Raw genomic sequence first — 27,500 nt, 5'->3', positions numbered from 1 at the left:
GCATGGTAGTTAGCAGCAGCTGGATTGTGGAATAATGAAGCTAATTAACGTTTATTTTTTCTATCATTTGGACGGGGGATCGCCAAAGAATGTTAAACACTTTCGGCGCATAAATCTCTCCGGCATCATCTGTATAGGGCCAGGGGCATAGTTAGGCCTGGCAACCTCATCCTTTGTGCAAACACTGTATACAAACTGAAAGTTTGAGGAGGTAGGGTGGCAAGCTTTAAAAAGGCTGATTACTTGATTTAGAGTTATCTGTTATGGGAACATATGCAGTCAAGGATAATTTTCCCCTTCGTTCAAGAAGAAAATATTGCAGTATGACTGTAAAAGCATCAAGAAATGACAACATTTTGATTGAAGAACAATTGCGTGTATAATTCAGCTAGGTTATTTTTACGTTTATTCCTTGTGTAAAGAGAAATAAATTTTCTTCGTTAGTTGTTAAATGCTATTCTTTATTCACTTAATTTTAAATAACAATTGTATTTAAGATTCTATTTCATTTTGTCAATAATTAAACAACCAGCCTGAATATCCACCATTTGCTCACTGTCCAGCCTAACCTGCAACTGCTTCCCGTTGTTCATTTGTTTGTATTGCTTCGTGAGGGTTCAGAGTCAAGAATATAATAGCTGCCCTCTTTCCTGTGCAAAGGGAGAGAAGAGGGGTTTTTATTACATCTCCTCATACCCCTCACCCCTTTTTCATGTCGATAGTAACATTGGTATTAATGAATTCAGTTGCTCTGGTGATTGAACAGTTGGAGTAGTTTCAGCCATGTTTTGCCCTTTTTGGGGCGTAACTGGTCAGTAACATAAGATTTTTGTCTTTTAAACGTTTTTCAGTAAATTTAACAAATTCTGCATCTAAATTAAGATAATTTTCAACAGTTGAATGACAGGTATTATGTTTTTTGTCTGGTGGCAAATTTTAAGGATTATATATATATATATATATATATATATATATATATATATATATATATATATATATATATATATATATATATATATATATATATATATATATGAAATTTTTATCACACCGTGATTTATATACAATCATGAAGCTACAAATGTTGTTAAATATCCATTTCACGCTTGACCATTGAATGGAGTCGTTGGAAGGTACTGTGTCGAGGGATCGAGGCCCAGCAATACCGATCCATTTATCACTTAAAAAATTCACCTTCAGTGATTATTCCCCATTGGGGATATTCCCGAAGTAGTGTGAATTAGATATTAAACAACATTTGTAGCTTCATGATATATATATATATATATATATATATATATATATATATATATATATATATATATATATATATATATATATATATATATATATATAGTCCTGAAAAAGGTGAATGGGGTGATATGCTCCCGGTTCCCAGCTAATCTTTTGTGATAGGTTTGCTGGCCCCATGTCATTTACAATCTTAACTGCTACCCACCAGAATCGGTCAACAATTGGGTGTCCTGTTCACAGGGCTGGGCAACAAATGCAATGAAGTTTACTGGCAACTGGCCCAGGTCATAGCCCTTCGGTGGAGTTGAACTCTGTTCTCTTGCTGTGATGATTGCAATATATATATATATATATATATATATATATATATATATATATATATATATATATATATATATATATATATATATATAGATAGATAGATAGATAGATAGATAGATAGATAGATAGATAGATAGATGGATAGATATAATTCTGGCTTACATCGGGATCAAACCCGGCTCTTTCAACTGAAAGGCAAGGGGTACCTGCCCAGGTAAAAGCCTGCGGTACTTGGGTTCCAACTTCTTTTATGACTTGTGTGGTTCAGTTGGTAGCGCCCTTGCCTTTCAGTTGGAAGACATGGGTTCGATCTCGATGTGAGTCAGAATTTTATTCATGTTTCATACGTAACAGTGTGTTGATTACTTATATATATATGTGTGTGTGTGTGTGTATATATATATATATATATATATATATATATATATATATATATATATATATATATATATATATATATATATATATATATTTATATGTGTGTGTGTGTGTGTGTGTGTGTATGTCTTTGTATATATATATATATATATATATATATATATATATATATATATATATATATATATATACAGTATATATATAATATATATGTATGTATATATAATATATATATATATACAAATATATATATGCATGTTTTTATTTATGTGTGTATGTATAGTGTATTCTCCTTGGATTTGTTAAATTTTTCTTCATCTTGTTTATCACTTGGACACTTCCTTATGGTTTTGGGTAACGTGACTGTTACAGTTCTTAAAACAATGTGTCCTGTTAATTTCCACGGTTTAGTTGAGGCAAGGCGTGCAAGAATGTACGATGTATTTCTCGTACCTGATTCAAAGTAGCTGTGTTTACAAAGATTTCAACTCTCATCTTTATTAAATCCTTGCTAATTCTTCTCGGAGTAGACGATGGCTCTCTTCTTATTGTCATATTTTCACGTTTTTCTCACGGCTCGGTTTCATCCTGGACTTTTTTGCCCTTTTTACCTTCTTTGCCGAGGACCCCTTTTTACTGTTCATGCTGTTGATGGAGACCATCTCGTGTTTAGCCCTCGTAGTATCGGGTCTTTCACACTCGACAGCTGACAGTAGAAGCTTCCAAAAAACCTTCAGACTCATACACAGTTGTGGGAACATGTATATTTTCAAAGCTCATATACAGTTTTGGAGTTCATGCGGCTTCGTCGCTATGGATAGTAACGGTTATTTTTCAGTCTCCACTCCGCTGGGGGAGCGTGAATCTCTGTATCTGTTGGTGTATTATTGTTATGTATTATCAATACTCTAGAAGTTGTTACCGAGATTTCTACAAGACAACAGAATCCATTGTAGTACAGCTGTAGCATATCCCCAGCGACATTGGCATGTGAGGTATCAACCATGATGCCGTACTCCAAAGGACTTAATTGTAGCTGTTTTATAAGGGCGCAGCTGTCGTTGTTTGACAGAATGCGTAAACAGTGGACAGCTTCGCGCAGTGGCACGTGATAAAGGGATAAGGAACGCTAAGTTGATTGGATCTAGTAAATATTGAGATTATGTGATGAAAACATTGGATTTATTTCAACTTACGCTCCTAATGCTGAAAACGCTGGCTATTGTAACTTCAATATGGCAATGCTACTGAAAATCTGGGTATTGAATTATTTTTCTTTCTCTTTCTTTGTCTTGTATGTTTTTTACCTTTGATTTAATGTTATTTCATAATTTTGAAAAACCTAATGTTATACAATAAATGTTAATTATCTGGTTGTTGCTGCTTCCCGCTTAATTAATGTTGATATTTTTTATGACTGCTAAAAAAAGAAAGACCTATTGAGGATAATGTTTTTGGCGTCGACCAAGGAAGCCTAAGTTGAGGATGGAATAATTGATTGCTTATATGGTGTCTTTTTTTTTTTCTTTCGATGTTTTTTGGAATATTTTTTTTAGAAAAACAAATGTGAAATTAAGAAATTATTGAAAGAATTGTTATAACAAAGATTTGGTGCCTGTTGCTTCTTGTATTGCTGCATCTCGTCTTGGGTTTAATAGATTAGCATCATAGGTGGTTTTTGTCGCTGTACTATTTGTTAGAGTCTGTGGGCGGTTCGTCTGAGATATCTGTCGCATTCTACAGTGATTCAGAGTAGGTGATATCCAGGTGTATTGCTTTGTACTTATATAATGATCGCTTTGGTGAATGAAAAGTTTCCCGTGTAAGGTAATAGGAATTTTCTTGAAGATTTCAGTTGATATCCATTTATTTTGCTTGTATTGTCGTCTTGGTCGAGGAAATCGTGTCGTCACCTGTGTTGAATCTACTAAGTAAAATTGGGAGAGAGTTGAAATGATTCAGGTTTACGTTATGATAAGGAAGCTTTTTGAGTATTATGATGGCATAATATTCTCTCTCTCTCTCTCTCTCTCTCTCTCTCTCTCTCTCTCTCTCTCTCTCTCTTTCTTATACACACACACACACACACACACTGCGCACACGCGAAAGCACACATACACACACACACATTTATCTTGCACCATTTGTGATCGTAATTAACGTGTCTTTTGAAACAAGAAAATTGGAACTGAAAATGTTGAAACCAGTAAACGGTAAGAATGGCACAAATCAAATTATGAACACACTGGGCACCGATGCATCAAAGATCATTTCGTCTTCGAATTAATTACGATTACTTTGTGGGACTCTCTGGAGGACACTGACAAACGGTGGGTCTTCCTGCTATCTTATTAATTGCATTACTTGGTTTTCTACGCTACTACCGATATTTCATTTTAACGTTAAGGAGTTCGAGAGGGTGTCTTTTCTGTAAGCTCAGTGCGCTGGAATAAATGAAAGCAAATTATATTTTCCAAGGGTGGTAAAGGGTAAAAAGTTCCGATTAACTTATTCGAAATAAAGTCATTATTATTATTATTATTACTCAGTGTACTTATATATGCTGAGTTTCATTAATTTTCAAAAAATCATGTTTGTACAATTTATAAAGTCGTTGACTTTTGCTGGAGGGAATGAAATTAACTCATGCAAATGTGCCTCAGAGGGTGAATGTTGGTCAGTTCCAAATAAAAATGATATTAACTTCAGTCGTTATAGAAGCTTGAAACAAGATTATATTAAAAACTGTATTCCGGAACGAACAAATACTCTCGAAATGGTGGTTGAGGTGAGTATTAGCATATAATTTTGTATGTAATTTTCCGTAATCAATCGTGATTAAGCAGCGGCTAATAGCTGTATATTGTTGCGAAGTAGGACTAACAGGGAGAGTTCATATTCGTTTGCTCGTTGCGTTATTTTGTTCCTAACGAGGAATAATTTTTCCTCCCTTTACAATCGTTTATTTGTTTGTGAAAGTGATGTTTGTTTTGCCGCCTGCGTCTCGCTGTGTGGTGTTTGTGTGCTCACCGTTGAAGTATTCTTTTGGTTTATCTCAGTAATAAAGGAAGTTATTCTAGAGGCCTCCTTAAATGTTTTCTTTTCTCAATGAAAATTACAAGGATTTCTTGTATAAGCATGACTCCTAGGTCATAAATGCGGCTGTTAAAAACGCTTTGTTTATTTACATACACCAACCCTCTAAATCATTTCCGTTTTATTGGAACGAGAAAAATAAAAGATACCATTATGAAATTAAGCGAAACTTTGAACGACAAAGGAGGATGGCAATTAGTAAGTAAGAACAGGAATTAACCCAAATTTATCTTGTCAACAGATTGTTATCTCTATTAGGAAGACAAAAAGTATCCAAACAATTAGTGAGATACATTTGGGCTTCGTAACTTTCACTCCTAGTAAACTAGTTCTAGACGACATTTAATCTTCATTTCTTTCTTTAAACCCTCATTCAGCTCTCTCTCTCTCTCTCTCTCTCATCCATCGTACAGTTCATATGGGGTTCCGTTCACTTGACAACTCTGATGCTTGTCGAAAAACCTTTCACTTTAATGACTGCAGAGAGAGAGAGAGAGAGAGAGAGAGATAAAAGACAACAAGTAATTAAACTGAGGTTATTGTAACGGAGATAATGAGACGACCTTCAGCGATGTCATTAGCTTATCCGTTAATTATGTTAAACGCTGAAAAGGCTATTGTTCGAGCCTAATTGATGCTATTCATCTCCCGAATGAGTTCGTGAGTGCGTGTCTGAGTCGATAGTTTAAAGCCACTAATAAAGTTATTACGTAATCATTTATTTAGAATATCAGCATTTCATGCTAGCTTTCGGAGTTATGAGCTTCCGTGAGTGAAAGAAATCCTTTTAGTTTTAAATGTAAAGTATTTTCATTATTTCAGTGAACTAAAATTTTTTCTTAATGATCCATATCCATGTATTACATATATATATATTATATATATATATATATATATATATATATATATATATATATATATATATATATATATATATATATATATATATATATATGTGTGTGTGTGTGTGTGTGTGTAAATATATATGTAATATATATTACTTATATATACATGTATATATAGCATATTTTTATATATGTATATTATATACATATATATGTATTATGTAGATATATATATATATATATATATATATATATATATATATATATATATATATATATATATATAATACCATTTAAAGAGCGACGGAGAATTTCCGTTATTTCGCATTGGCTTCCGCTCCTTAAAAAAAAAATGAGAAACCTATAAAGATTCCAACCTTAAATACATGAAACAAATTGAAATCCGACAGGAAATTTGGGAACGTCGACAGAGCAAACTCGTAATTGTCCGTTAGCTCATTTCATTTTACAGGGGTATAATGAGTTAGTGTCCGTACATCAGTGATGTGTGGAGGGCTAAAACGGCTTATCCACGTGAGTCGAAGGATCGAAGGGAGAAAGAAAGAAGATAGAGAGACGTAGATACTGTATTTGTTAATTAACGAGTCCGCTTAAACCGGTTAGCGTTGATAAGCCGTCGTGTAGCAGCGCCGTGTTTTGGGATAAAGAATGTTAATACAAGTTGCGTCAGCTGTTTTAGGAGGCGTACTTTTTTTAAGAAGATATTGATGTATGTAGCGACTCTAGATTAAGGCGAGAGAAGAGGACTGCCTTGATTAGAACGTGGAAAGAGGTAGGGGGTTTTATGTGTATATATGTGTGTGTGCGTATATGTATGTATGTATATATATATATATATATATATATATATATATATATATATATATATATATACATATATATATATACATACATTTACACGTTTGTTTTGTGTATGTGTGTATGTAGAAATACTTATCACTTTCACGAGATTTTTTTGTATTACAAATAGCCACAAGGGCCTCATAATGTCTCGATTTCCTCACACTTTTTGGATATGTTTATCACTAAATACTAGCTGATGCTTGAGAAACACACAGTAAATTACAGCCGTATAATTTTTGTGTGACCTTCGGTGGATTTGTACAACTTGCTGACTAATTTTTTTCTAGGAAAGGTAAGCCACTAGCAGCAGATGCTTGTCAGTCGTGTAGTGGCTAAGAAAACTACTGAAATCTTAAAGAGCTCTCTTGATTGATAATTACCCTTTTGAAAATCATTCGTGAAGTTTTTGTTTATTGGTCAGAAATTTCGATCCTCGAGATTGTCAAGGAGTTTCCTAGTAGTGACATTGTAATTAGATTACAGCCAGCAAACTGCTCTGCCAAGTTCTTCTGCCAGGTAGGTGTCCTAAGAATGCAATGATTCGTGTTAAATTGTAAATTATGGAGGTAGTTAACGGCATCAAATGTGTACAATCATCCTAACAGCCTACATGTTTTATACTCTTGTGGTAGTTTTAGGTCCCCTCTCATTTTTTTTAACTAAAGACAGCTCTCTCTCTCTCTCTCTCTCTCTCTCTCTCTCTCTCTCTCTCTCTCTCTCTCTCTCTCTCTCTCTCTCTCTCTCATAGACACACACACACATCACACACACACAAACCATATGTATAGGTAATTGTGCAGTTCACATTATAGTGTGTACATGGAGTTTTGTTGAAGTGACCCTTGTTGACTGGTTCTTTAAGGTCAAGATGGTTATAGTCAAGTAATAACTTGTGGATTTATCTGAAACGACTTATTAATGCCTAGTGGATCCTTGATCCATGGTTTTGAGTAGCTAGGAATAGCTTGTTGATCGTGTAAAATAATAGTTCATATAACTCTTCCCACCTAAAGATGGACTGTCATGTTAATCATTATTCTCCCCCCCCCCCTCCCTTCGCCTTCTACTTCTTCTCTCACGATGTTTGGCAGCATAGATGTTAGCAGTCAGGTGATCATTTCAATGAACTTAGAACACTTGAGTAAGTGCTGTATCTGCTTGAAATTTATAAAAATCTGAAGCCTCCTTTGCGTCGGATTTTTATTTAGACGTAAATGCTTGATAATTTTAGATTCTGTATTTATCGATGTGATTGTGTCATGACAAATTTTGCGTCTTGTGACTGAGAATTGAAAGTACTGTAATTATTTATAATAACCAATATAAATATTTGCAACTGATCAAGGTATATGCCTGGACTTGTACTTGCTGGAATAACCAATGGCTGGCATAAGCAGCCGAGTCAAAAAGGAATAATCTCTGAATAATGTTGCCTTTGTACCTCCGTTCTTTTGCTCGCGAAATAAAAAAACTTTGATCGACTTATCTCCTTTCGTGGCTTATACCAACATGTGTACATAGTCTTTTCTAAATCTCGTTTTACGACAGTTTAGATCTCGAATTAAAAGCTTACCGGGGATCATATGCAAGATTACGCGACCTAATCACCCTAATGAAGTTTAATGCTCATTAAAACTCCTTGCTGGGAAATAACAGCCATTGAGACTTAACGGCATGGCAGTTTGGAAATTGATACCCCCTTGAGGATGAAGACATTATGGCCTTCGGTAGCGGATCATCGTAAGGCCGAGAATTATGGCCGATATTAAAACGAGGTTTTGCTGCCGGTGATTTGCATCCTGGTTATTGATGGAGAGAACCAGGGGCTCTGCGCTGGGGAGGCTGGATGTCTCGGCCTTTTCTTCTCAGTCTTCATGCGATGGCTCAAGAAGACACTAACTGACGTTTGTTCTTGTGTGCTGTCAGGCTCTTGTAATAGTGAAGATTTTTTTTATTTATTGTAAATTTTTTGTATAATATTCGCTGTAAAAAAAATTGCAATAAACATTTTCATTGTTTCATGATGCTTTCTTCGTTTTTATTTATTTATTTTTATTTTTTGGGGCTGCTGATATGCTGATGCTTTCCCCAATTCACTCTTCTTGCTAGGAGGGTTAGCCCCTTTTCTCCCCCTCTTTATATTTAACTTTACATTACAAATAATTTTCTTTATGTACAGTACCCTAGTCGATTTATATTGTGTTATAATGTGTGTGTGTATATATGTATATATATATATATATATATATATATATATATATATATATATATATATATATATATATATATCAATCATTTCCTGTGGCATCATTTCGATGAACTCACGCCACCACATTCTGGCAACCCTCACGTCTCCCAACACTCGTCTTCTGCTTCCCTTCATTGTCCTTTTTCCTTTGGCCTACCTCTACCTCCTCTACCAAGGGCAACCCACCCTGGTGTATCTCGCACTATTCCCTGTCTTCTATACACATGGCCTAGCCGCTTCCAGCGTAAGAACTCAACTTTACACACACACACACACACACACACATGCATATATATATATATATATATATATATATATATATATATATATATATATATATATATAATTTATAAATATACATATATATTTACATGTATATACTGTATGGGTTTGTGTATATGTATGTGAATGCTATTGTTCTTATGTATTGTAAACAAAGAACTGCTACATATTCCTAAAAATACTTCCCGATCACACAGAAAGAAGAGTGTTAGAAGAGCGTAAGTACTCTTGAGTAACGGCGGGTTCGAGTAATGCTGTTAAAAGTGGAAAAATAATACGGGGATTTTGCTATTAATAAGTCCGTTCGAGAAAAAATATTTTTACTGCCAGAAATAACTTGTCCATCTGAAGGATCTGACAGTGCTAGTTAAAGAAGAAGGCACAGAAAAAAATCTTGGGTTGAAGGCAGACTATCAGATCTAAAGAGCAATTTTAGAAAAACGTGTAAATGAACATAAAGTAGAACCCAATCATCAAGAGCGAAGTACTTTCAGAATGGATAAGGAGCGAGGCATTGTCAGTGAAAGTAAAATGAAAGATTTAGCTTTATCGCGGACTCGATCGGAGAGGTAGCTTGATTAAAAAGAAAATAAAAAAAATAAGTTTATATAGCAAAAACACCCAGATAGATTTATTATAATCTAGGAAGGGATGCGTAGCCTGAATTTCTCTACCGCCTACTTCAGTTTCTCATTATTTTATTTTATTGTGATTTAATTTAAATTTTATGTTATCTTGAATAGGCCAAGCAGCCTAGTTTGATGTTGGATATCGAAATGGCCTTGTGTTTTTGAAGTTGAAATAATGAAGAAGCCTTTGTTTGATTGATTTATGAATTTTAGGCTGTCAAGCCAAGCTCTGAGGCACTTTCGGCCATCCAGTGCTTATAACGGTGAAAAGAGGAAGTTAGAGAAGTTAGGTAGTAAGACAGAAGAAAGAAAGCGAGAATGTAGGTAAAGTAAAAGGCTGAACAGTGGTGCAGCTAATGGTCGAAGATACGCTGCAACTTAGTCTTGCCTTCAGTTCACCACGTGAGATACACTGACGATACTACCCCAGACAGAGCGAATGCTTTTGCACAAGGTAAATAAGTCTGCAATCTCAAGAACATGTTAGAAAAAAATATTGTACGGAAGGCATGAAAATAATGTTTGGAATTTGCGTCTATCATTTTGTGTTCTACACAATTGACTAGAGATTAGAATTACCAATGAATAGTCTGGGAGAGGAGGGGGGCGGGGTGTGTGGGGAGGAGGAAGGTGAGAAGGGTCGTTTCATATCTTGGCGTGATAAAAGAGAACCCCTTTATGGACGCTGTAGGTGAAGGTCAAAAGCTTTTAGAGAATTCATAAAACGTAAAAGATATTGACGTTAACGTTGTTTATCACATTATAGAGTCTAGCCTTTAAAACCTGACATGCGCACTCTCTCTCTCTCTCTCTCTCTCTCTCTCTCTCTCTCTCTCTCTCTCTCTCTCTCGTATAAAAGAATGACTTAAGAAAACGCATTGTGTTCTTTTGGTCAGTGCCTTGTGTTGCCTGAACCGTACGTTCTTTTATTTATATTTAACTGATATGATTTACATTTCTATACGCACACTGTAACTTTTTTTCCACTAGAAATTTATATAGACTTAATATTGTTCGTGCAAGCAATGCCCTAAGACTGGAAATTTTATCTCTCTTGGGCACTAACGTTATTGTTCTAGCTCAGACCGGTTTGGTAAGGCTTTGTCTATTTACTGAAATGCTTATCCGTTTTGTTTACTTATTTTACACCAAGGAAATATTTGATACTACATAGAGGTATCTTTGACTTTTCATAGCAAAATATTATTTTAATGGTGTTTAAACAGGTTATTTTTCCGGTGAAGGTTTTCATTTATCTTGCGTACATTCTCCTCCAGAAGCATCAGTTTACCAGCTGCCTAGTTTGCATTCTGTTATTTTATTTTTCCCAGGGCGATAGACTCAAATTATCTCCTCCTTTTTGTTTGCCATTTTTGTTTCTCTAGCATACATCAGAAAACCATTCTCTCGTTTTCTCAACGTCTCGCAGCTTTTGACATCGCAAACTAGCAATGGAAAATGAATATAGCTCTTGCGTGAAAATATAACGGTTGGTTTGTAGTGTCACTTGATGCTACATCTTACTGACATTACATTATAGACCGCAGTGTCTGTTCTCGCTTGTTGCCGTTTAGTCACTGCGCAAAATATTATACTTCACAATACCTGGAGAGTTTATGCCAAAACAGAGCCGTGTTTGGCTAGAGGATGTTTACCGCCTGGACCTTATGAGCTTAGGCCCTTTCGGAATAGTAATGAAGATCCGGTGGGCACAGCAGCTGCCCATACTCTTCAGATGTTCTCGAAGATTACGCTTTGACAGCTGGGTGATTGACCCCGAGAAATGAACAGCAGTACAAGTACTGTGGATTAGAGACGAACAGGATTAGATCCCATTCGCATGGAACCCTCAAGAGATAAAAGGCACTGGGTGGATACCTGATTGGAGGGTGCCCACTTAGGGGGTTCTTGGGCCGGGTTGTAAATCACCAGTTACGTCGATGCCTTTTGTTTTTGTTAGTGGGACCCATGATTGTTAAATCATGTTCACACGTCACAGTGATGGCAATTTGACATGTCGGTGTCCAGCTGGTTATGCGTATGTGTTTTGCGATTGTAATAAGAGAGGGGGAGTTGGCTAAATTCCTTGGTAACAATGCCTTTGCTAGAGATGAAAAATGGGTTCATTAGAATTTCTTGTTTTCCGTAAGGCAGAATCTTACATAGGGGAGAGAGAGAGAGAGAGAGTAGAATTGAACTTATTTCTTTTACTTGCTTTTACTGAATGTGGCTATCAAGGAAAAGTGCGTGAAATTGAATATAAAGTCCTTCGAGGCTGTGTACATGGATACACATAATTCAACATATACTATCCAACATTCACCTTTAAGCTGACGTGGGTTTTTACTAACTGCTGATATAGTGCATAAAAGGTAACGCAATAACTGATCAAAAACAAAACAAAAAATCTCTCATAACTGTAGTCCACACATCTCTTCTCCATTGGTTCAGTGGGCTCTAGTGACAGATAATTAAATGAAAATGAATTTCGAAACCACTTGTTCTTAAATGCACTGCGTTATTCATTCACCCGTGAGAAAACAAGTTTGCTAGGATCAACGAACTGATGAGTAATTTGGATGCTACGTCACCCGAGTCATTCCGCAGGTAAAGGTTTAATGTTCAAATATGACAGTATTGCCTGAGATCGCCTTGGACTTGAATGCACATTGATTCCGCAATTGTCGGTCCTTTTGAGGTTATCGATTCGATTTCATCGGATAAATACTATTTTACTAATACGGTATGCAAGTTAAATCATCTGTCAGTCTTCCAAAGGAGAATATTTTATTGCGGCAAAAGAAAAGAATGATTGATTTGAGTTTTTTGACGTGACCAGTACCAGCGGCAAAAGTCATGAAATTATGTATGCATCTTGTATATCAAAGCATAAGTACTAGATGTGGCTTAACAATATTTGACGTTCTCCTACCTTTGGGATATATATATATATATATATATATATATATATATATATATATATATATATATATATATATATATATATATATATATATATATATATATATATATATATGTATGTATATATATATGTTTGTATGTATGTACATACATACATATATTTATATAACATATATATAATAAGAGAGAGAGACAGAGACAGACAGACAGACAGACAGAGATGGATGTATAATGATCAAAATTGTAAACTAATATATAGTAGAAAATCAATTAAACAGCTAGGCCAGTAAGAGATTATCAATTTTAGAAGAAAATTGAACGCTAATGAAATTAAAATAAGTCTCTCTCTCTCTCTCTCTCTCTCTCTCTCTCTCTCTCTCTCTCTTTCAAAATCTTCAGCAATTTCAAAATTATACGTCTACCGAGGCACACAAAATTATTCTAATGTAGCAGTTAAAGCGTGGAATGACTCTCTCTCTCTCTCTCTCTCTCTCTCAAGAACCATTTGATTAAATCTCTGTCGCTTAATGTGGCATGTAAATCTCTCGGAAGAAGCGAATTGATAGGGTAGAAGCTAGGCTAGATGAGCACCCGATTCCGTGCCAGTGCACTCTATTTATTCATCAAAATGTGACTATGCAAATTAATCTACAAAGTTCACCGCCAAACAGAATGTGAGATGCTGTGTATTTCAATGTTCGTGTTGTCTGTGCACAGAATGTCGTCTCATGTTACACGCGCTTTCACCTCATTTATTTATTATTTTATATCTTTTCGGTATTTATTTCTTCCAGGATTATAATTCTGAGTCCTATATGTATAGTTCCTCTCTCTCTCTCTCTCTCTCTCTCTCTCTCTCTCTCTCTCTCTCAATGCAACAAGGACGACTAAGCAAATTTCTTCTCCATTTCTTTCGAGCGTCGATAATTCGTTTACGCAAACAACTGTTGGAGCCCGTTTCCCATCTTAGGTGATGAGATAAGCGCTGGGCACTTCTGCCTTATTAACACTTCCGGCTATTTACGTCTCAATGCAAATCGTTTATAGGAGAACTAAGAGGCCGCCCTGTAAACGATAACGTCGCTATAACCATGCATCGAAAAATGTTTATGGATTCCACTGCAGATTCTTGCCCGTATATCTTCACCAAGTTAATTATAATTACTTATGTACTCTGCTCTCTCTCTCTCTCTCTCTCTCTCTCTCTCTCTCTCTCTCTCTCTCTCTCTCTCTCATCCTGATGAAGCCAATACCTAGCAGTTTTGGGATGAGGGCATATCTGTCACTGTCTCTCTGTGTGGGCATATATTTTATTTTTTTAATTTTTGGTAAATAATTTTTATTTGCCCCTCATTCGATTTCAATTGATGGTTCATACGTCTCTCCAGTTACAATTTTAAAGTTATTCATCTCTTAGTGACTCGCATGTCTGTTATTTTTAAGGTAAAATGCCTCCTCGATTTATGACAATTAGATTTTTTCATTCTCCCAAAATATTCTTTTTTATTTATTATTGGGGAGTAATCTCACAAGGGTCGATATTTTTCCAAAATGATCACAGTGCAATTGAAAATGGTTAAACAGTGTATCGAGGCGGACGGTACGATGAAAGTCACAAAATGTCTCTGATGGAAATCAGTGTCACTGAATATCGAAAATTGTATGAAAAGCCTCAGTGTATTTCTGGGTGTTTGCAATGGGAGTCACATTCGCCCTGTCCTCTTAATACCCAACAGGCCATCTAACCCCACATTTCGTTTATTCCTGTCCTCTTAATGCCCGACAGGCTACTTATCCCCACATTTCGTTTACGAAAATCAGTGATCCTGCGAGAGCACTTCCCAGCCGCTTGTTTTTTTTTCTGTAATGCCCACTTTTGAAACTCTCTCTCTCTCTCTCTCTCTCTCTCTCTCTCTCTCTCTCTCTCTCTCTCTCTCTCTCTCTTTTTTTTTTTTTTTTTTTTGCCACTTATAGCCTTTCTCCCTTCTACAGGCGGGTCTACCGCTTCCCGCGGGTTAACCCTTTAACACGTAAATATCAGGATTGAGTTAGAAAGGAAGATTTAATTGCATGTTGTATTGGTCATTGCTTTGACTTTTATCTCCTAATATTTGTATATGGTGACTATGAGAAATTTCTTTTGGAAACGTATGTTTACATTTGGCAAGATTTGCCATTGGGAATGAAGACTTACTCGTAGAGAGAAGTTAATGTGATTTTTTAGGCGATGCTGTGCCTACAAATGGCACTCAGTCATCAACCGTCAGCAAGGGGGTTGGTATGTAGAACTTTGTTACTACCACTACAACTACGACTGCTGTTCAGAATCAATGAATTACATCCACACAAAAAATGTCACGGCTTCATAAAGACTAGCCTCAAAGCCAGGCTTTCTGGTTGTTATCAGGTTAAATCAGGTTAATTTTAACTAGAAAGTGCATCAGATGTGGCTTCCACAACACAATTTAATGATGTCGGATTTTATCATCCTCGATATCTGTGCCTTACTTGGTGTTAGAGAGAGAGAGAGAGAGAGAGAGAAATAATGGTGGCCACTGTTGTTGCCGTGGTTGATCCAGGGCCATATGCATATCTGTCAGTATGTGAGGTCCTGCTCATATGTATCCTCGATCTGTCACACAATAGGAATTTGTTTATCTTATACCTAGTACGTCCTGTCAACCGCACATCCAGCAATGGATCTAATGTATTAAACTCTTGTCAACTCAAATACCGACCGACTATTTAAGTAGCCGACGTCGGTGCCATTACGATATCGCATTCTTTTTCTCCATTGGATAGACGTCCCTTTTTGTGTGAGACTGGAGTCTTACAAAGGCTGATCCAGGCTACTACTACTACTACTACCACTACTACTGCTGCTGCTGCTATTATTATTATTATTATTATTATTATTATTATTATTATTATTATTATTATTATTATTATTGCTGCACTTGTCGGAGTAGCTGGAGGTGTATGTTTGTTTGTCATTTTGCTTAATGGACAAGAGGTGGGAGCCAAATTCATAGATCCTGAATCTATTGTTGCTGGTCGTCCGAAGATTTGCCCTACCGTCACTATATTGGACCACAGAATGGGAACAGCAAAAATAAGAACAATGCCCCTTCATCATTATGGTCCTTTTCTACGTATGGTTTCGTACAGTTAGGCCACGTTTCGTAAAACATATCCATGTAATAGTTTGCGGAACTGATTGCCAGGAATTAATATTGTATCGTAGCATCAAGTCACAAGGTTAAGTCTGTTAGTATAAATACGTTCGAGAAAAGTACTATAATAATTGAATGCCAATAGCAGCTGAAATCAGCAGAAAGTGACAAATTATAATAGTGATATTTGCGTCCTGATAACTAATAAGTGTAGTTGTACGGATAAACTGTGCAATATATTACAGATTATTTCATAGAATATCAAAAGTATGGGTAGGGGTATTCTGCTTCTGAAATAATTAAAGGGTATGCACAATGTACCTTTGCCTTTTGAGGACTTCTTTACCTTTATAAATATAAATCCATCGACTTAACACATTTTATTGTTAGTTTATATTTTGTTTATCCGTACGCCATCATTGTCATCAGCACAACAAAATCATATTGGTAACATCTTACATCATAACGTCATTTCAGGTGTCTTTGTAAAATCAACAAAGCATGTAGTAAGAGTTATTACGTAATCTTTGAAATTGTGTATGTAACCACTCCGTACATCTCGACTTGGTTAAATACTGATGATTATTTCGTTGATCTTAACGAAAATCGCAATTTTTCGGAATTAGCTTAGCCAGTTTACTGTAGATTACCATACTAGACTTCCTTTACCATCAATGAATGGAATTTTTATCACATTTTTTTTTTACGATCTACCATATTGTAAAGATCTTTTCAACTCTTATCACATCCTAACAACCCGTACCATTCAAGCCTTAGCTAGCCGATTATAGCTCTGTCAAGCCTGTATGGTTTGTTGTCCGCCTAAGGAAATATCATTTTACTACTTGGATTCCTTTCTTGCATTCACAGGGATTCAACTGTAAACCCGGTTTTGTATTTACAGAGCTTTAAATGTACATTTCTGCATAGGACGTTTTCTTTATGTCGTACTATTGAACTGCCACTGGTAACCAGAGGATGCTTATTATGTTTTACTGTTGTTTGTGTTTCAGTTGTTGTTATGAAAATCCAGTATTGAGAGAGAGAGAGAGAGAGTTGCTATTTTGAGGACAAGGGACCTTTTGTGGTCTTATTAATGTCATGCAATAGTGTCATCATTTCCTGGATGTAAGGCTAGGTAATATTTTCAGCAGACGCAGTGTGAGACTAATTTTTTGCGTTATTATTTTCAATTTAATGCTACGAGCCCTATTCAGATCACGGTTTTTTTTTTAAATTAACTATCCAAGTTCATTAAATAGTTACTATTCATCCGTTCTGGTTTTAAGATAGTTACTGCTCTCATTTCTAGTTTCTGGAGTTATTACTACACCATCCTTTGCAATTTACGAATAGATAAGAACTGCCTTTTCCATTCCGGAACAGTAATTACTCACCTATCCAGTTTCTGAAATAGTTATTGCTACTCCTTTTAAGTTCTTGACAGATTTCTTACCCTTCCAGTTTCTGGAATAGTAACTACTTGGCCTTTCCAGTTTCTGGAACGGGCACTACTCCCCCTTTCCATTATCTGGGATACCAGCGCCTCTCCATCGTGATTACCAGTTCTAATCCTAGAGATTTTATCGCTGTGTGGATTAAGAGATTAGTGTCAGGAGAGTAATTCCCATAACAGCCGCCGTCTAGAGAACTAATTACTGTGTTTCTCCCGAAGTCGTCCTGAGACAGTTTGATAATAATTACAATAATAATGATAATTCTGGTATTGGTGGAATTGTTACCAATAGTGTTGATAGTGGACGTTAATAAGAATAATGGTATAGGTGATAATGAAAACGGAATAAACATGATATAGTAACAATAATATCTATTCATAATAATACAAGGGTAATCTTCATAAAAGAAAAAAAATAGCTGTGATGATAATGAGTAATTGAATAAGAAAAACGAAAGTTAATAAAACAATAAAAACATAACGTGGAGGTCTTTTGATATTTGAGAGATTATTTGCTTTGGCTGGAAAGATTTTGAAAAAGTAAAAGTATTCCACATTCACATATCAGGATGCACATCTACATTTTTCGCTGTCACAACTTTCTCTGAATAAAGGATGATTTTCAGCTGTCAAAAATTAATTTCGTCCATTTAGGAAGTTTCGTTATATACCATGTAATAGCATTAGTAACAAGCGTATACCATCTTGGACTCATCAGTGAAAGAGTAACTGTCAGTGACTACTGTCATGTTATTCATTAAAGCCTTTTCCTAGGAAGTGAGTTATTTTATTTTTGAAAGGATATATTGCTTATTTCCGATGCTGTGAAAGAGCAGTATTATTAGAAAACCCTGAAAAAGAATGGGAGGAAAATACCAACTTGGATAATAATAATAATAACAATAATAATATAATAATAATAATAATCTTCGTTCTTCTTCGTTTTAACGTGCTTTTTTCCCATTTTTATTTGGGGTAAGCACGATGCCTTCTTTTGAAGGACTTTGATTTGGCGGTGGGGTAGTCCGTAGCCTCGATCGGCTGCCCTGCCTGACATCGCTTAGACCCCGGTAACGAATGTGTACATGTATTGTACCAAATCCCCAGCTCCCTTTTCTCCCAGCAGCGAGGAGAACTGGGCGGTTAGGTCGATAGTTCGAGACGTGTGAGGTGTCTGTTATGGTTTTAGAAGATGTTGGAGTGGCTTTGTTTATGCGTGTATTAGTCTGTAACACCCATTTGCTTTCAGCAAACCTATCCGTTGATTACATACGTAATCCCGGGGTGTCTACACGGATAGCAAAGTGTCCGCCTTCTCTGACCGGTCGGCTGCGGGGATTGAACCCTCGCCACAGACCTCTATGAAGTCTGAGGTTGCTGCTTTATTATTATTATTATTATTGTTATTATTATTCCAAATGAGTGACCGATCTTATGGTACTAGCCTGAGAGGACATAACCTTACAGAACAAACTTTCACAGAATGCAGTGCCCTTGTGTAAGAAAAAACAAGAGAAGGTGAAGACAAGAAGAAAAGATGTGATCATCTCTGTAATTTTTCTAATGATACTGTCAACGTATTTTTCAGAAGTCAAAGGTTATAATGTAATATCATCAGTTTAGATTGCTCTCTCTCTCTCTCTCTCTCTCTCTCTCTCTCTCTCTCTCTCTCTCTCTCTCTCTCTCTCACACACACACACACACACATCATTAATCAGGTCCTAGTATGTTAGTAGCACGATGTTGTATAGCCCAGTGGGTGGAATCCTTATTTAAATCCTCACTGTTGTATAATTAACAGAAAGGCAGTTGCAAAGCCAGTTCATTTTGATGGTCATGAATCATATAATTTTGTAATTTTAACAAAATGTTAAATGATGTGGGGTTCGACTGGTAAATTTTCATTGAGGTCATAGCATACATTAACTTTTCAGCGGTTAACGTGAAGTCGGGAAAATCCTCGTCGATTACAAGTGATTACAGGTATGAATACTTCCTCTGCAGGTGCTATTAGGTCAGAGACTTTTCTGACATGTGGAAAGGAATCCAACTTCAATTGAAGTAAATAATACAAATTTCTATTGCTATGTATAGAGATTATTATATTAATAACATTAATACCGATAACAATGCAAATGCCATTTTGGTAATGATGACAACGGATAATGATAATACAATGATTCAACAACAAGAACAGCTATAACAAAAGTATCATTGATAATGATATTAATGAACTTGAGTCCTCGAGTAAATGCGTATCACTGGCAGTGTCATTATCTGTGTTTGCAAAGTAGCGAGAGCTAATTGGTTGTTATGTGCGTCTGTGAAACGCGCCTCTGCTGAATACAAGCTGTGAGATTCTGCATTTGTACGTTCATGCAATTAGAGAAAAATGTTTGTTTGACTGCCTGGCGTTGTTCATTGACGAGTGTGTTTGTGTTTTGGCTTCTAGCTTCTGAAAAAAATAAAGTTTGGACATCTATTGACATAAATAGTGAATTAGGCAACTAGTGGATGGCCTTCTGAGATATGTTTTAGGAAAGTTGGGAAAGGGGCACGGGATAGCGAGCTCATTCGTAGAACGTGAGTGTGCTTGCGTGTGCGCGCCTTTATTTATTCACACATGTTAATGGTTTTCATAGATCTGTTTAATATACTGCACATTCGCTTCCATATAAATATTTCAGTATATTTCATCCCGTGTATGTCGTTCGTAAGTGGAATGATGTATATCTTCTGGTTCTAATTTTGGATGTTGGACAGTATTTATGAAAGGGAAAGTCTCTCAGTCGGTGTTGACGACAAATAGCTGCAGTAATTTAGTTCGTGCCAAAGCAGCGCCGGATAATCGTGGAAGGTGCATTTCATAGTTGGTTGGAGTCGAGGATTGTCAGAACCAATTAATTTAAGGAGGATTATTGCAGAGTTGATAATTCTCTCTCTCTCTCTCTCTCTCTCTCTCTCTCTCTCTCTCTCTCTCTCTCTGTGTGTATTTATCCGCGTATGTGTTCATTTGTCTTTACTTAGACGTGGCAAACTTAAATGAATTCTTTTTGTGTTGTTGGAAGAGCACAGTTCTATCGATTTGTTTATTTACTGATATGTGTGTAGGTATATTGTAGTTCTTATGTTTATTGGGCAATTGTGTTTAATATTTTATTTTGTTCGACGATATATATTTTATTTTTTCTTAGCAATTCAAGCAGTACTTTCATTTCTCATTAGCAACATTTAGTGAACAGCAGATACAAAAATTTAAGGGAAGTACTTAACTGACATAGAGTATATATATATATATATATATATATATATATATATATATATATATATATATATATATATATATATATATATATATATATATATATATACATATATGTGTGTGTGTATATACATAAAACTTTGTATGATAAATAAGATTTTATGGATAATTTTTTTTCATAATTTTTCATTTAGACATATTTCTGTTCGCTGTGTTCAGTGAAGAGTTATAATAAGTGGTAATTTACGGTAAATGAGTGGGTATGAAGTCATAAATGGAGAAAAAACAAAAGAGAAAGGATGCGGAAAAGAATTAACGCGTAACTTTGAAGATAAAAGTAAACACGTTTCTCCAAAAAAGGAAGCTTCAGGGAATTAACGAAACCAAGTAGGGAGACAATTCCACAGTTTGATGGTGAAAGGAGAGAAACAGTTAGCGAGCCACATAATTCCGAACGAAAATTTATTACTGTTTGTTATATACGTGTAAGGAGTCAATTTAAAAAAACCGTTTCTTGACAATTTTTTAATATTTTTTTTTTAGAAGTGCAATATTCGATATCATGTATTGTCAGCATTTTTGGAGTCTACAGTAAATACTATTATGGTCGTAAGCTTCATAGTAAAAAAGATCCACTATCATCGTCAAATGAGAGAGAGAGAGAGAGAGAGAGAGAGAGAGAGAGAGAGAGAGAGAGAGAGAGAGAGAGAGAGAGAGAGAGAGCATATTTTCGTTTTATCTTTGCTTTTGGAAACCATAATTGAAGCTTCCATCTCTCTCTCTCTCTCTCTCTCTCTCTCTCTCTCTCACATGGAGTAGATACGTAAGTATTAATTTTGGTTTTTTACGTTAAGCATGGGTAATCATTAAAATGGCGATGCTCAGCGAAAGCATGGCATCCGTAAGGAGATCTTCACTGCAGGTAATTAACAGTTGACATTAAAGCAAGTCATTCTTCTTTAGCAGAATTTTTCTTTTTTATTTCAGCTTAATTCTGTTAAATTAAAATTTCAATTAATTTCCAGAATTCCCATTTTGTTTTTACAATAGTATTTACCATTATTGATTGTTTTATTTTTTCCAGTGGTTTTTCGTATTTACCTGAATAAATTCTATTTTATAGTGATTACATTAGAAGGCATGATGTTTAGATTAATGAATTAATCACATGCACATTTTATTCTTTCAGAGACCTTCAAGGGAACGACCTTTCTGCCGTTTATTACTCTGATCTGGCTGGACTTTCTCAGCTGCGTATCTTGTAAGTATTTGCCTTTATCGCTATTCTACATTTGAATTAAGTATGTCCTTGTGAAGGTTCGTATATACTTGGTTTTATATATGTATATATATATATATATATATATATATATATATATATATATATATATATATAGATAGATAGATATATATGATACATATATAGTATATATAGATATATACATATATATATATATATTTATAGATATATATGATATATATAACATATATATATATATATATATATATATATATATATATATATATATATATATATGTATATATTTCTTCTCGTTAGGTAGGGGCAGTGACACTCTTGACTCACCAGAAAGAGTGTAAGGGTTCGAAGAGTGTAAGGGTTCGATTCCTGGGAGAGTCTTATAATGTCTAGAAAGAGAAAGTACACATGTGCTTCTTTGAAAGTACTTCGTAATTAGCCGAGCGTATGGAGCTCGGAACCTGCGTCATCCCAGTGTAAACTCTTATATGTAAGTGTGTGTTTGTGTGTGTGCGCGCTTGCGGACATCCACACGCACGCGAATAAATATACGACTTCTAAACATTTTAACTGTGGGGGATGTATCACGTATTAAATGATACGAAGCAAAGGATTTTCAGAAAACAAAGGCAAGGAATGTCCGTACTGTCGTCCTCAAACAGGTTGAACTTTAGCGCATCTTAAATCTCCCCACGCATTAATTCATTAGTCACAAGGAAAGGGTCTTGTGGAGATATTTACAAGCCGTAAATTTCACTCAGCAGATACTTGGCGACGATTCGCCAAAGGTAATTGCGATGCCCATTGTTGCGAAAAGAGACTTTCATGCCCACGACGCTAAAATTAAATCTCGCCAAAGAGGTCATAAAACCCGCCAGTGCCTTTTGTGATCTCTTTTGTGTAAACTTTTAACGGGGGATAATATGTTCTTAGTGAGGTTTATTTAAAACCCACTTTCCTTTCCTTCGCTCATTATTTTTGTCTCTCTTTTTTTGTGTGTGAAAGAAAGGGAATTATCGCCGAAATAGTACGCTATTATTGCTCTCATAATAGTCGAATAAAAGGAAGGTTGAAACAGCTCCTATCCTTTCACTTTCTTTTAACGTTTCAAAGGACCTCCTTCTTGATAACACAAATTGGCAAATAATAGAATGATTAGGATGTTGGACTCGAACAGAAGCCTGAGAAATTCCCCGATCTCTTATCAGGCCTCGTGATGACTCGTTCTTATTGTACTTTCGATGTTTAAAAGCTCTTAGTGAAAATCAGGACACGTTTCGACCGAACTTTGTGCAGCGCAGTCACGGTTCACTGGCTCAGCATAGTTTGATCGAGGTTATTAACTTCCCTCACTCGATGCTGTGGGTCTGTGATGGTATCATAGATAGGTGTGGTTTCAGTCTGCAGTGATAATTGTTCGTGTGAAGAATGGCTCACCAGATTGAAGGCGTTTTTGCTTTACTCGATATGCGTACATAGTATAAATTATATATATATATATATATATATATATATATATATATATATATATAAATACTGTATATATATATACAGTATATATGTATATATATGTATGTATGTATGTATGTATGTATGCATGTATGTGTTTGTGTGTATGTTCCAACATAACTTAAACTCGTTGAGCAATTTCAACCAAACTTGGTATACATATGACTTACTGTCTGGGAAAGAATACTGTGGGGGTAAGACATCACTGGCACCAAAGGGGTGTGTGTGGGAATGGGTGACATGTAAAAATAACCGAAAACGACAGATATTAGTGTCTAATCCATAGTTTTAGAGGTCGCTGAGATGATTAGTGACACTCTTGATGCCCTTTAAGTCCAGGTTCACTCCCAATAGGAAGGTGGGGTGAGAAGGGGTGAAAAAAAAAATGTAAAATATGAAAGATATTAGTGTCTAATCCTAAGTTTTCGAGGTCGCTGAGATGAATAGTCACACTCCCGTTGCCCTTTAAGTCCAAGTCATGCCCCAGTAGGAAGGGAGGGTGGTGTGAGAAGGGGTGAAAAATAGAATGTCAAAAATGACGTATATTAGTGTCTAATCCATAGTTTTCGAGATCGCTGAGATGAATAGTGACACTCCCGATGCCCTTTAAGTCCAAGTTCAGCCCCGATAGGGATAGGGGGTGAGAAGGGGTGAAATATAAAATGTCGAAAATACTGGGCAATATAACTGAAGCAACTATCTCAACAGGAAAGGGAGAGATTGAGAGAGAGAGAGAGAGAAAGTGAGAGGGAGAGGAAGTGACAGAGAGAGTAGAGTAGAGAGAGAGAGAGAGAGAGAGAGAGAGAGAGAGAGAGAGAGAGAGAGAGAGAAAGTAGAGGGGGTGTTAAGGAAAAGAAAGAGAAAGAGTTTATTGGTTGTCATTGAGTTTTCCTGGGCAGCGCCAGGTTGGTCAGCTAATAATATATATATATATATATATATATATATATATATATATATATATATATATATATATATATATATATATATATATATATATATATATATATATATATATGTGTGTGTGTGTGTGTGTTTGTGTGTGTGTGTGTATGCATGCATGTCTGTATGTATATAGATGTGTGAGTTTGTTCATGTATATATGTGTATATATATGTGTGTCTGTGTGTGCGTGTCTGTATACATGTAATATAAAAATAATATATTATCAAATAAATCATGCAAAATACACGAACACAATGTTCTTAATAGTGCTTGCGCATTTCTTTAATACCGTTCGTAAATCAACACTACAGTATAATAAAACTAAAAGCAGTATCATTAGAAAGTGATTTAATGGAAATGTATATACATATAGAGAAAATGCTGCATAAAATTTCTATATGCAGCATGCGGGGAGCCTTGTGTGTCTGGATGTATATGAAGAGGACTCAAGTAGACAAATCTGAATTTATATAAATATAAATATATATATATATATATATATATATATATATATATATATATATATATATATATATATATATATATTTATATATATATATATATATATATATATATATATATATATATATATATATATACAGTATACACACATACATATATATGTTTATATATATACATGATATATATAATGTGTCTGTGTGTATGTATTTATGTATGTGTGTATGTGTTTATGTTTGGACGATTATATATGCATATATAACGAAATTACTCGAAGAACGGATTTTCGTGATGGCACTGAATATTATAAAAGTTTTCAGAGTACACAGAAATGCACTTTTGAGCGTGTTCTGAAGTCATATTTCGGGCTTTAAGTGCATCTAACTTGCGATGTTCGATAAACTTATAATATTACCTGAAGTAGCTATGTTAGTTAATAATACCTTTTAATGCGGAAGGCTAGGTCGTCACTTGAAACTCACTTTTCTTTGCAAGACCCAGACCTGTCTGGTCTGTCCTAGTCGGTGGTCGGTTTATATATATATATATATATATATATATATATATATATATATATATATATATATATATATATATATATATATATATATATATATATATATATATATATATATATATATATATATATATATATATATATATATATATATATATATATATATATATATATATATATATATTTATATTATTTATATATATATATATTGCATACATATATTGCATACATACATATATATATATATATATATATATATATATATATATATATATATATATATATATATATATATTACACACACACACATATATATATATATATATATACATATATATATATATATATATATATATATATATATATATATATATATATATATATATATATATATATATATATATAGAGAGAGAGAGAGAGAGAGAGCTCCTCAAGGGTGAGTTTCGAATTACATATCCCCTTGAAAACTAGGTTTTTCAGTGTAATTCCACTTTCATTGGAATTCGTTATTAGAATTTGAATTTGACGCATGTTAATATTGAAGTAAGATGTAATTTGATGAGAGATCAAATGTTCTTTGCCATTAATAGTCGTTGGCTTTTTGCACCAAACTGTATCTCGCTGGAAAATCAGTGTAAAATCAGCCGAATGTACCTTTCACCAATATGATTATTATTATTATTATTATTATTATTATTATTATTATTATTATTATTATTATTATTATTATTATTATTATTATTATTATTATTATTATTATTATTATTACGACAAACTTTCAGGAGTTTTATTCTTATTGCCCATATAATAGGAACTTTAGTTAGCTTATTCTTCTTCGTATTTTGATAAACAGTGAATTCGAACTTGACGAACAGGGTCGCAATGGAGGAAAAAATTATAAAACACCGCAACTGCAAGCAAGAATATACTTTAAGTAAGGAAATTTAGATTCAACTTCGATCGATTTATATCCCTTCTGCTTTAGGAGGTTCCCTCTGTCCAGCAGATGGAATATTATTTTAAGGCTACATTAATGTTCTTAGAAAAATGTGTGTGAAGTTCCCAGAATTTTTTCAGCAGTTCGATATTCTTTAATTATTGGTATTAGGTTATTATTACTGTTCTTTTTTAGCACTGAATAACTGCATATTAGTTTATTTCTGTATTGATTTACCCTTTTGGGTTATTATACTTTTTTTGCTGACATACTATTCCGGAAAAAAATACAACTAAAAAGTTTTTTTCTTTATTTTCCTTTTGGAATTGAAGCTTTTGCAAGTTATTAAAGTTATATGTCTGTATGTTCTTGGCATGTGTTCTTTTCATATATGGAGTATTGTCTTATATCGCTGATTGGATTCGCTGTTGATTTAGACTTTAAAAATTTCAGCTAGTTTCAGCTTTCACGTAATGTTGTGCAGTCCTTAATATGTCAAGCTCTGAAGGATGTTCACATCTAAGGTGCTGGATACTTCTGGGATACATATGCGCTCGCGTCTGCTTTTGTTTGCAGATGTATAAGTAGCCATTCACATACACACAAGTTTGGGAAATAATTATGCTTCAGTGTGAGAGCGTTTGAATGTTTGTATAACTGGTCGTGAAGTTTGCCTCCGTTATTGTTTGATTAGCCGGAAAAGTGTTCAGTAGAGGTAACTGAGTGCCTTTTCCTTTGAATGGGCTCAAGTATATTATTATTATTATTATTATTATTATTATTATTATTATTATTATTATTATTATTATTATTATTATTATTATTATTATATTATTATATCTCAACACTCATGTGATTAAAAAGCCTAACCCGCACGCAAAGCACTTGGAGATTGAAGTCCTCCTTGACTCTATCCAGTCCCTCAAGGACCAAGGTAGGGTCAGGTCGAGCGATTCCCTCTAGCCCTGGTAGCAGAAGCCTTTACTAACCGAGGTGCCCCATACAGAAACTATCCTCACCAGGGAAATGAAAGAAACTTGAAAGAAAACCAAGAAATCTCGATAGGAAGAGCAGGCAAAGCTGCTGCCCTAGTGCTCAACCAGACCTCTGAATGTTATTATTATTATTATTATTATTATTATTGT

General features: G+C 34.7%; 1 protein-coding gene across 2 annotated transcripts in view; it reads left to right on the top strand.

The window, feature by feature from the left end:
- LOC136832809 (protein slit-like) overlaps window positions 1–27,500 on the top strand; it is a 920,733-nt gene that overhangs the window by 589,398 nt on the left and 303,835 nt on the right. For both annotated transcript variants that reach the window (XM_067094397.1, XM_067094407.1), the window contains exon 3: window positions 21,920–21,991. In XM_067094397.1, coding sequence (XP_066950498.1) covers window positions 21,920–21,991 — 72 coding nt within the window. The remainder of the gene's footprint in view (window positions 1–21,919; window positions 21,992–27,500) is intronic.

This window comes from Macrobrachium rosenbergii, chromosome 4 (genome assembly GCF_040412425.1).
Source record: "Macrobrachium rosenbergii isolate ZJJX-2024 chromosome 4, ASM4041242v1, whole genome shotgun sequence".
Lineage (NCBI taxonomy): Eukaryota > Metazoa > Arthropoda > Malacostraca > Decapoda > Palaemonidae > Macrobrachium > Macrobrachium rosenbergii.
Note: the sequence above shows the minus strand (reverse complement) of the source record. Positions and strands in the feature narration are given on the sequence as shown.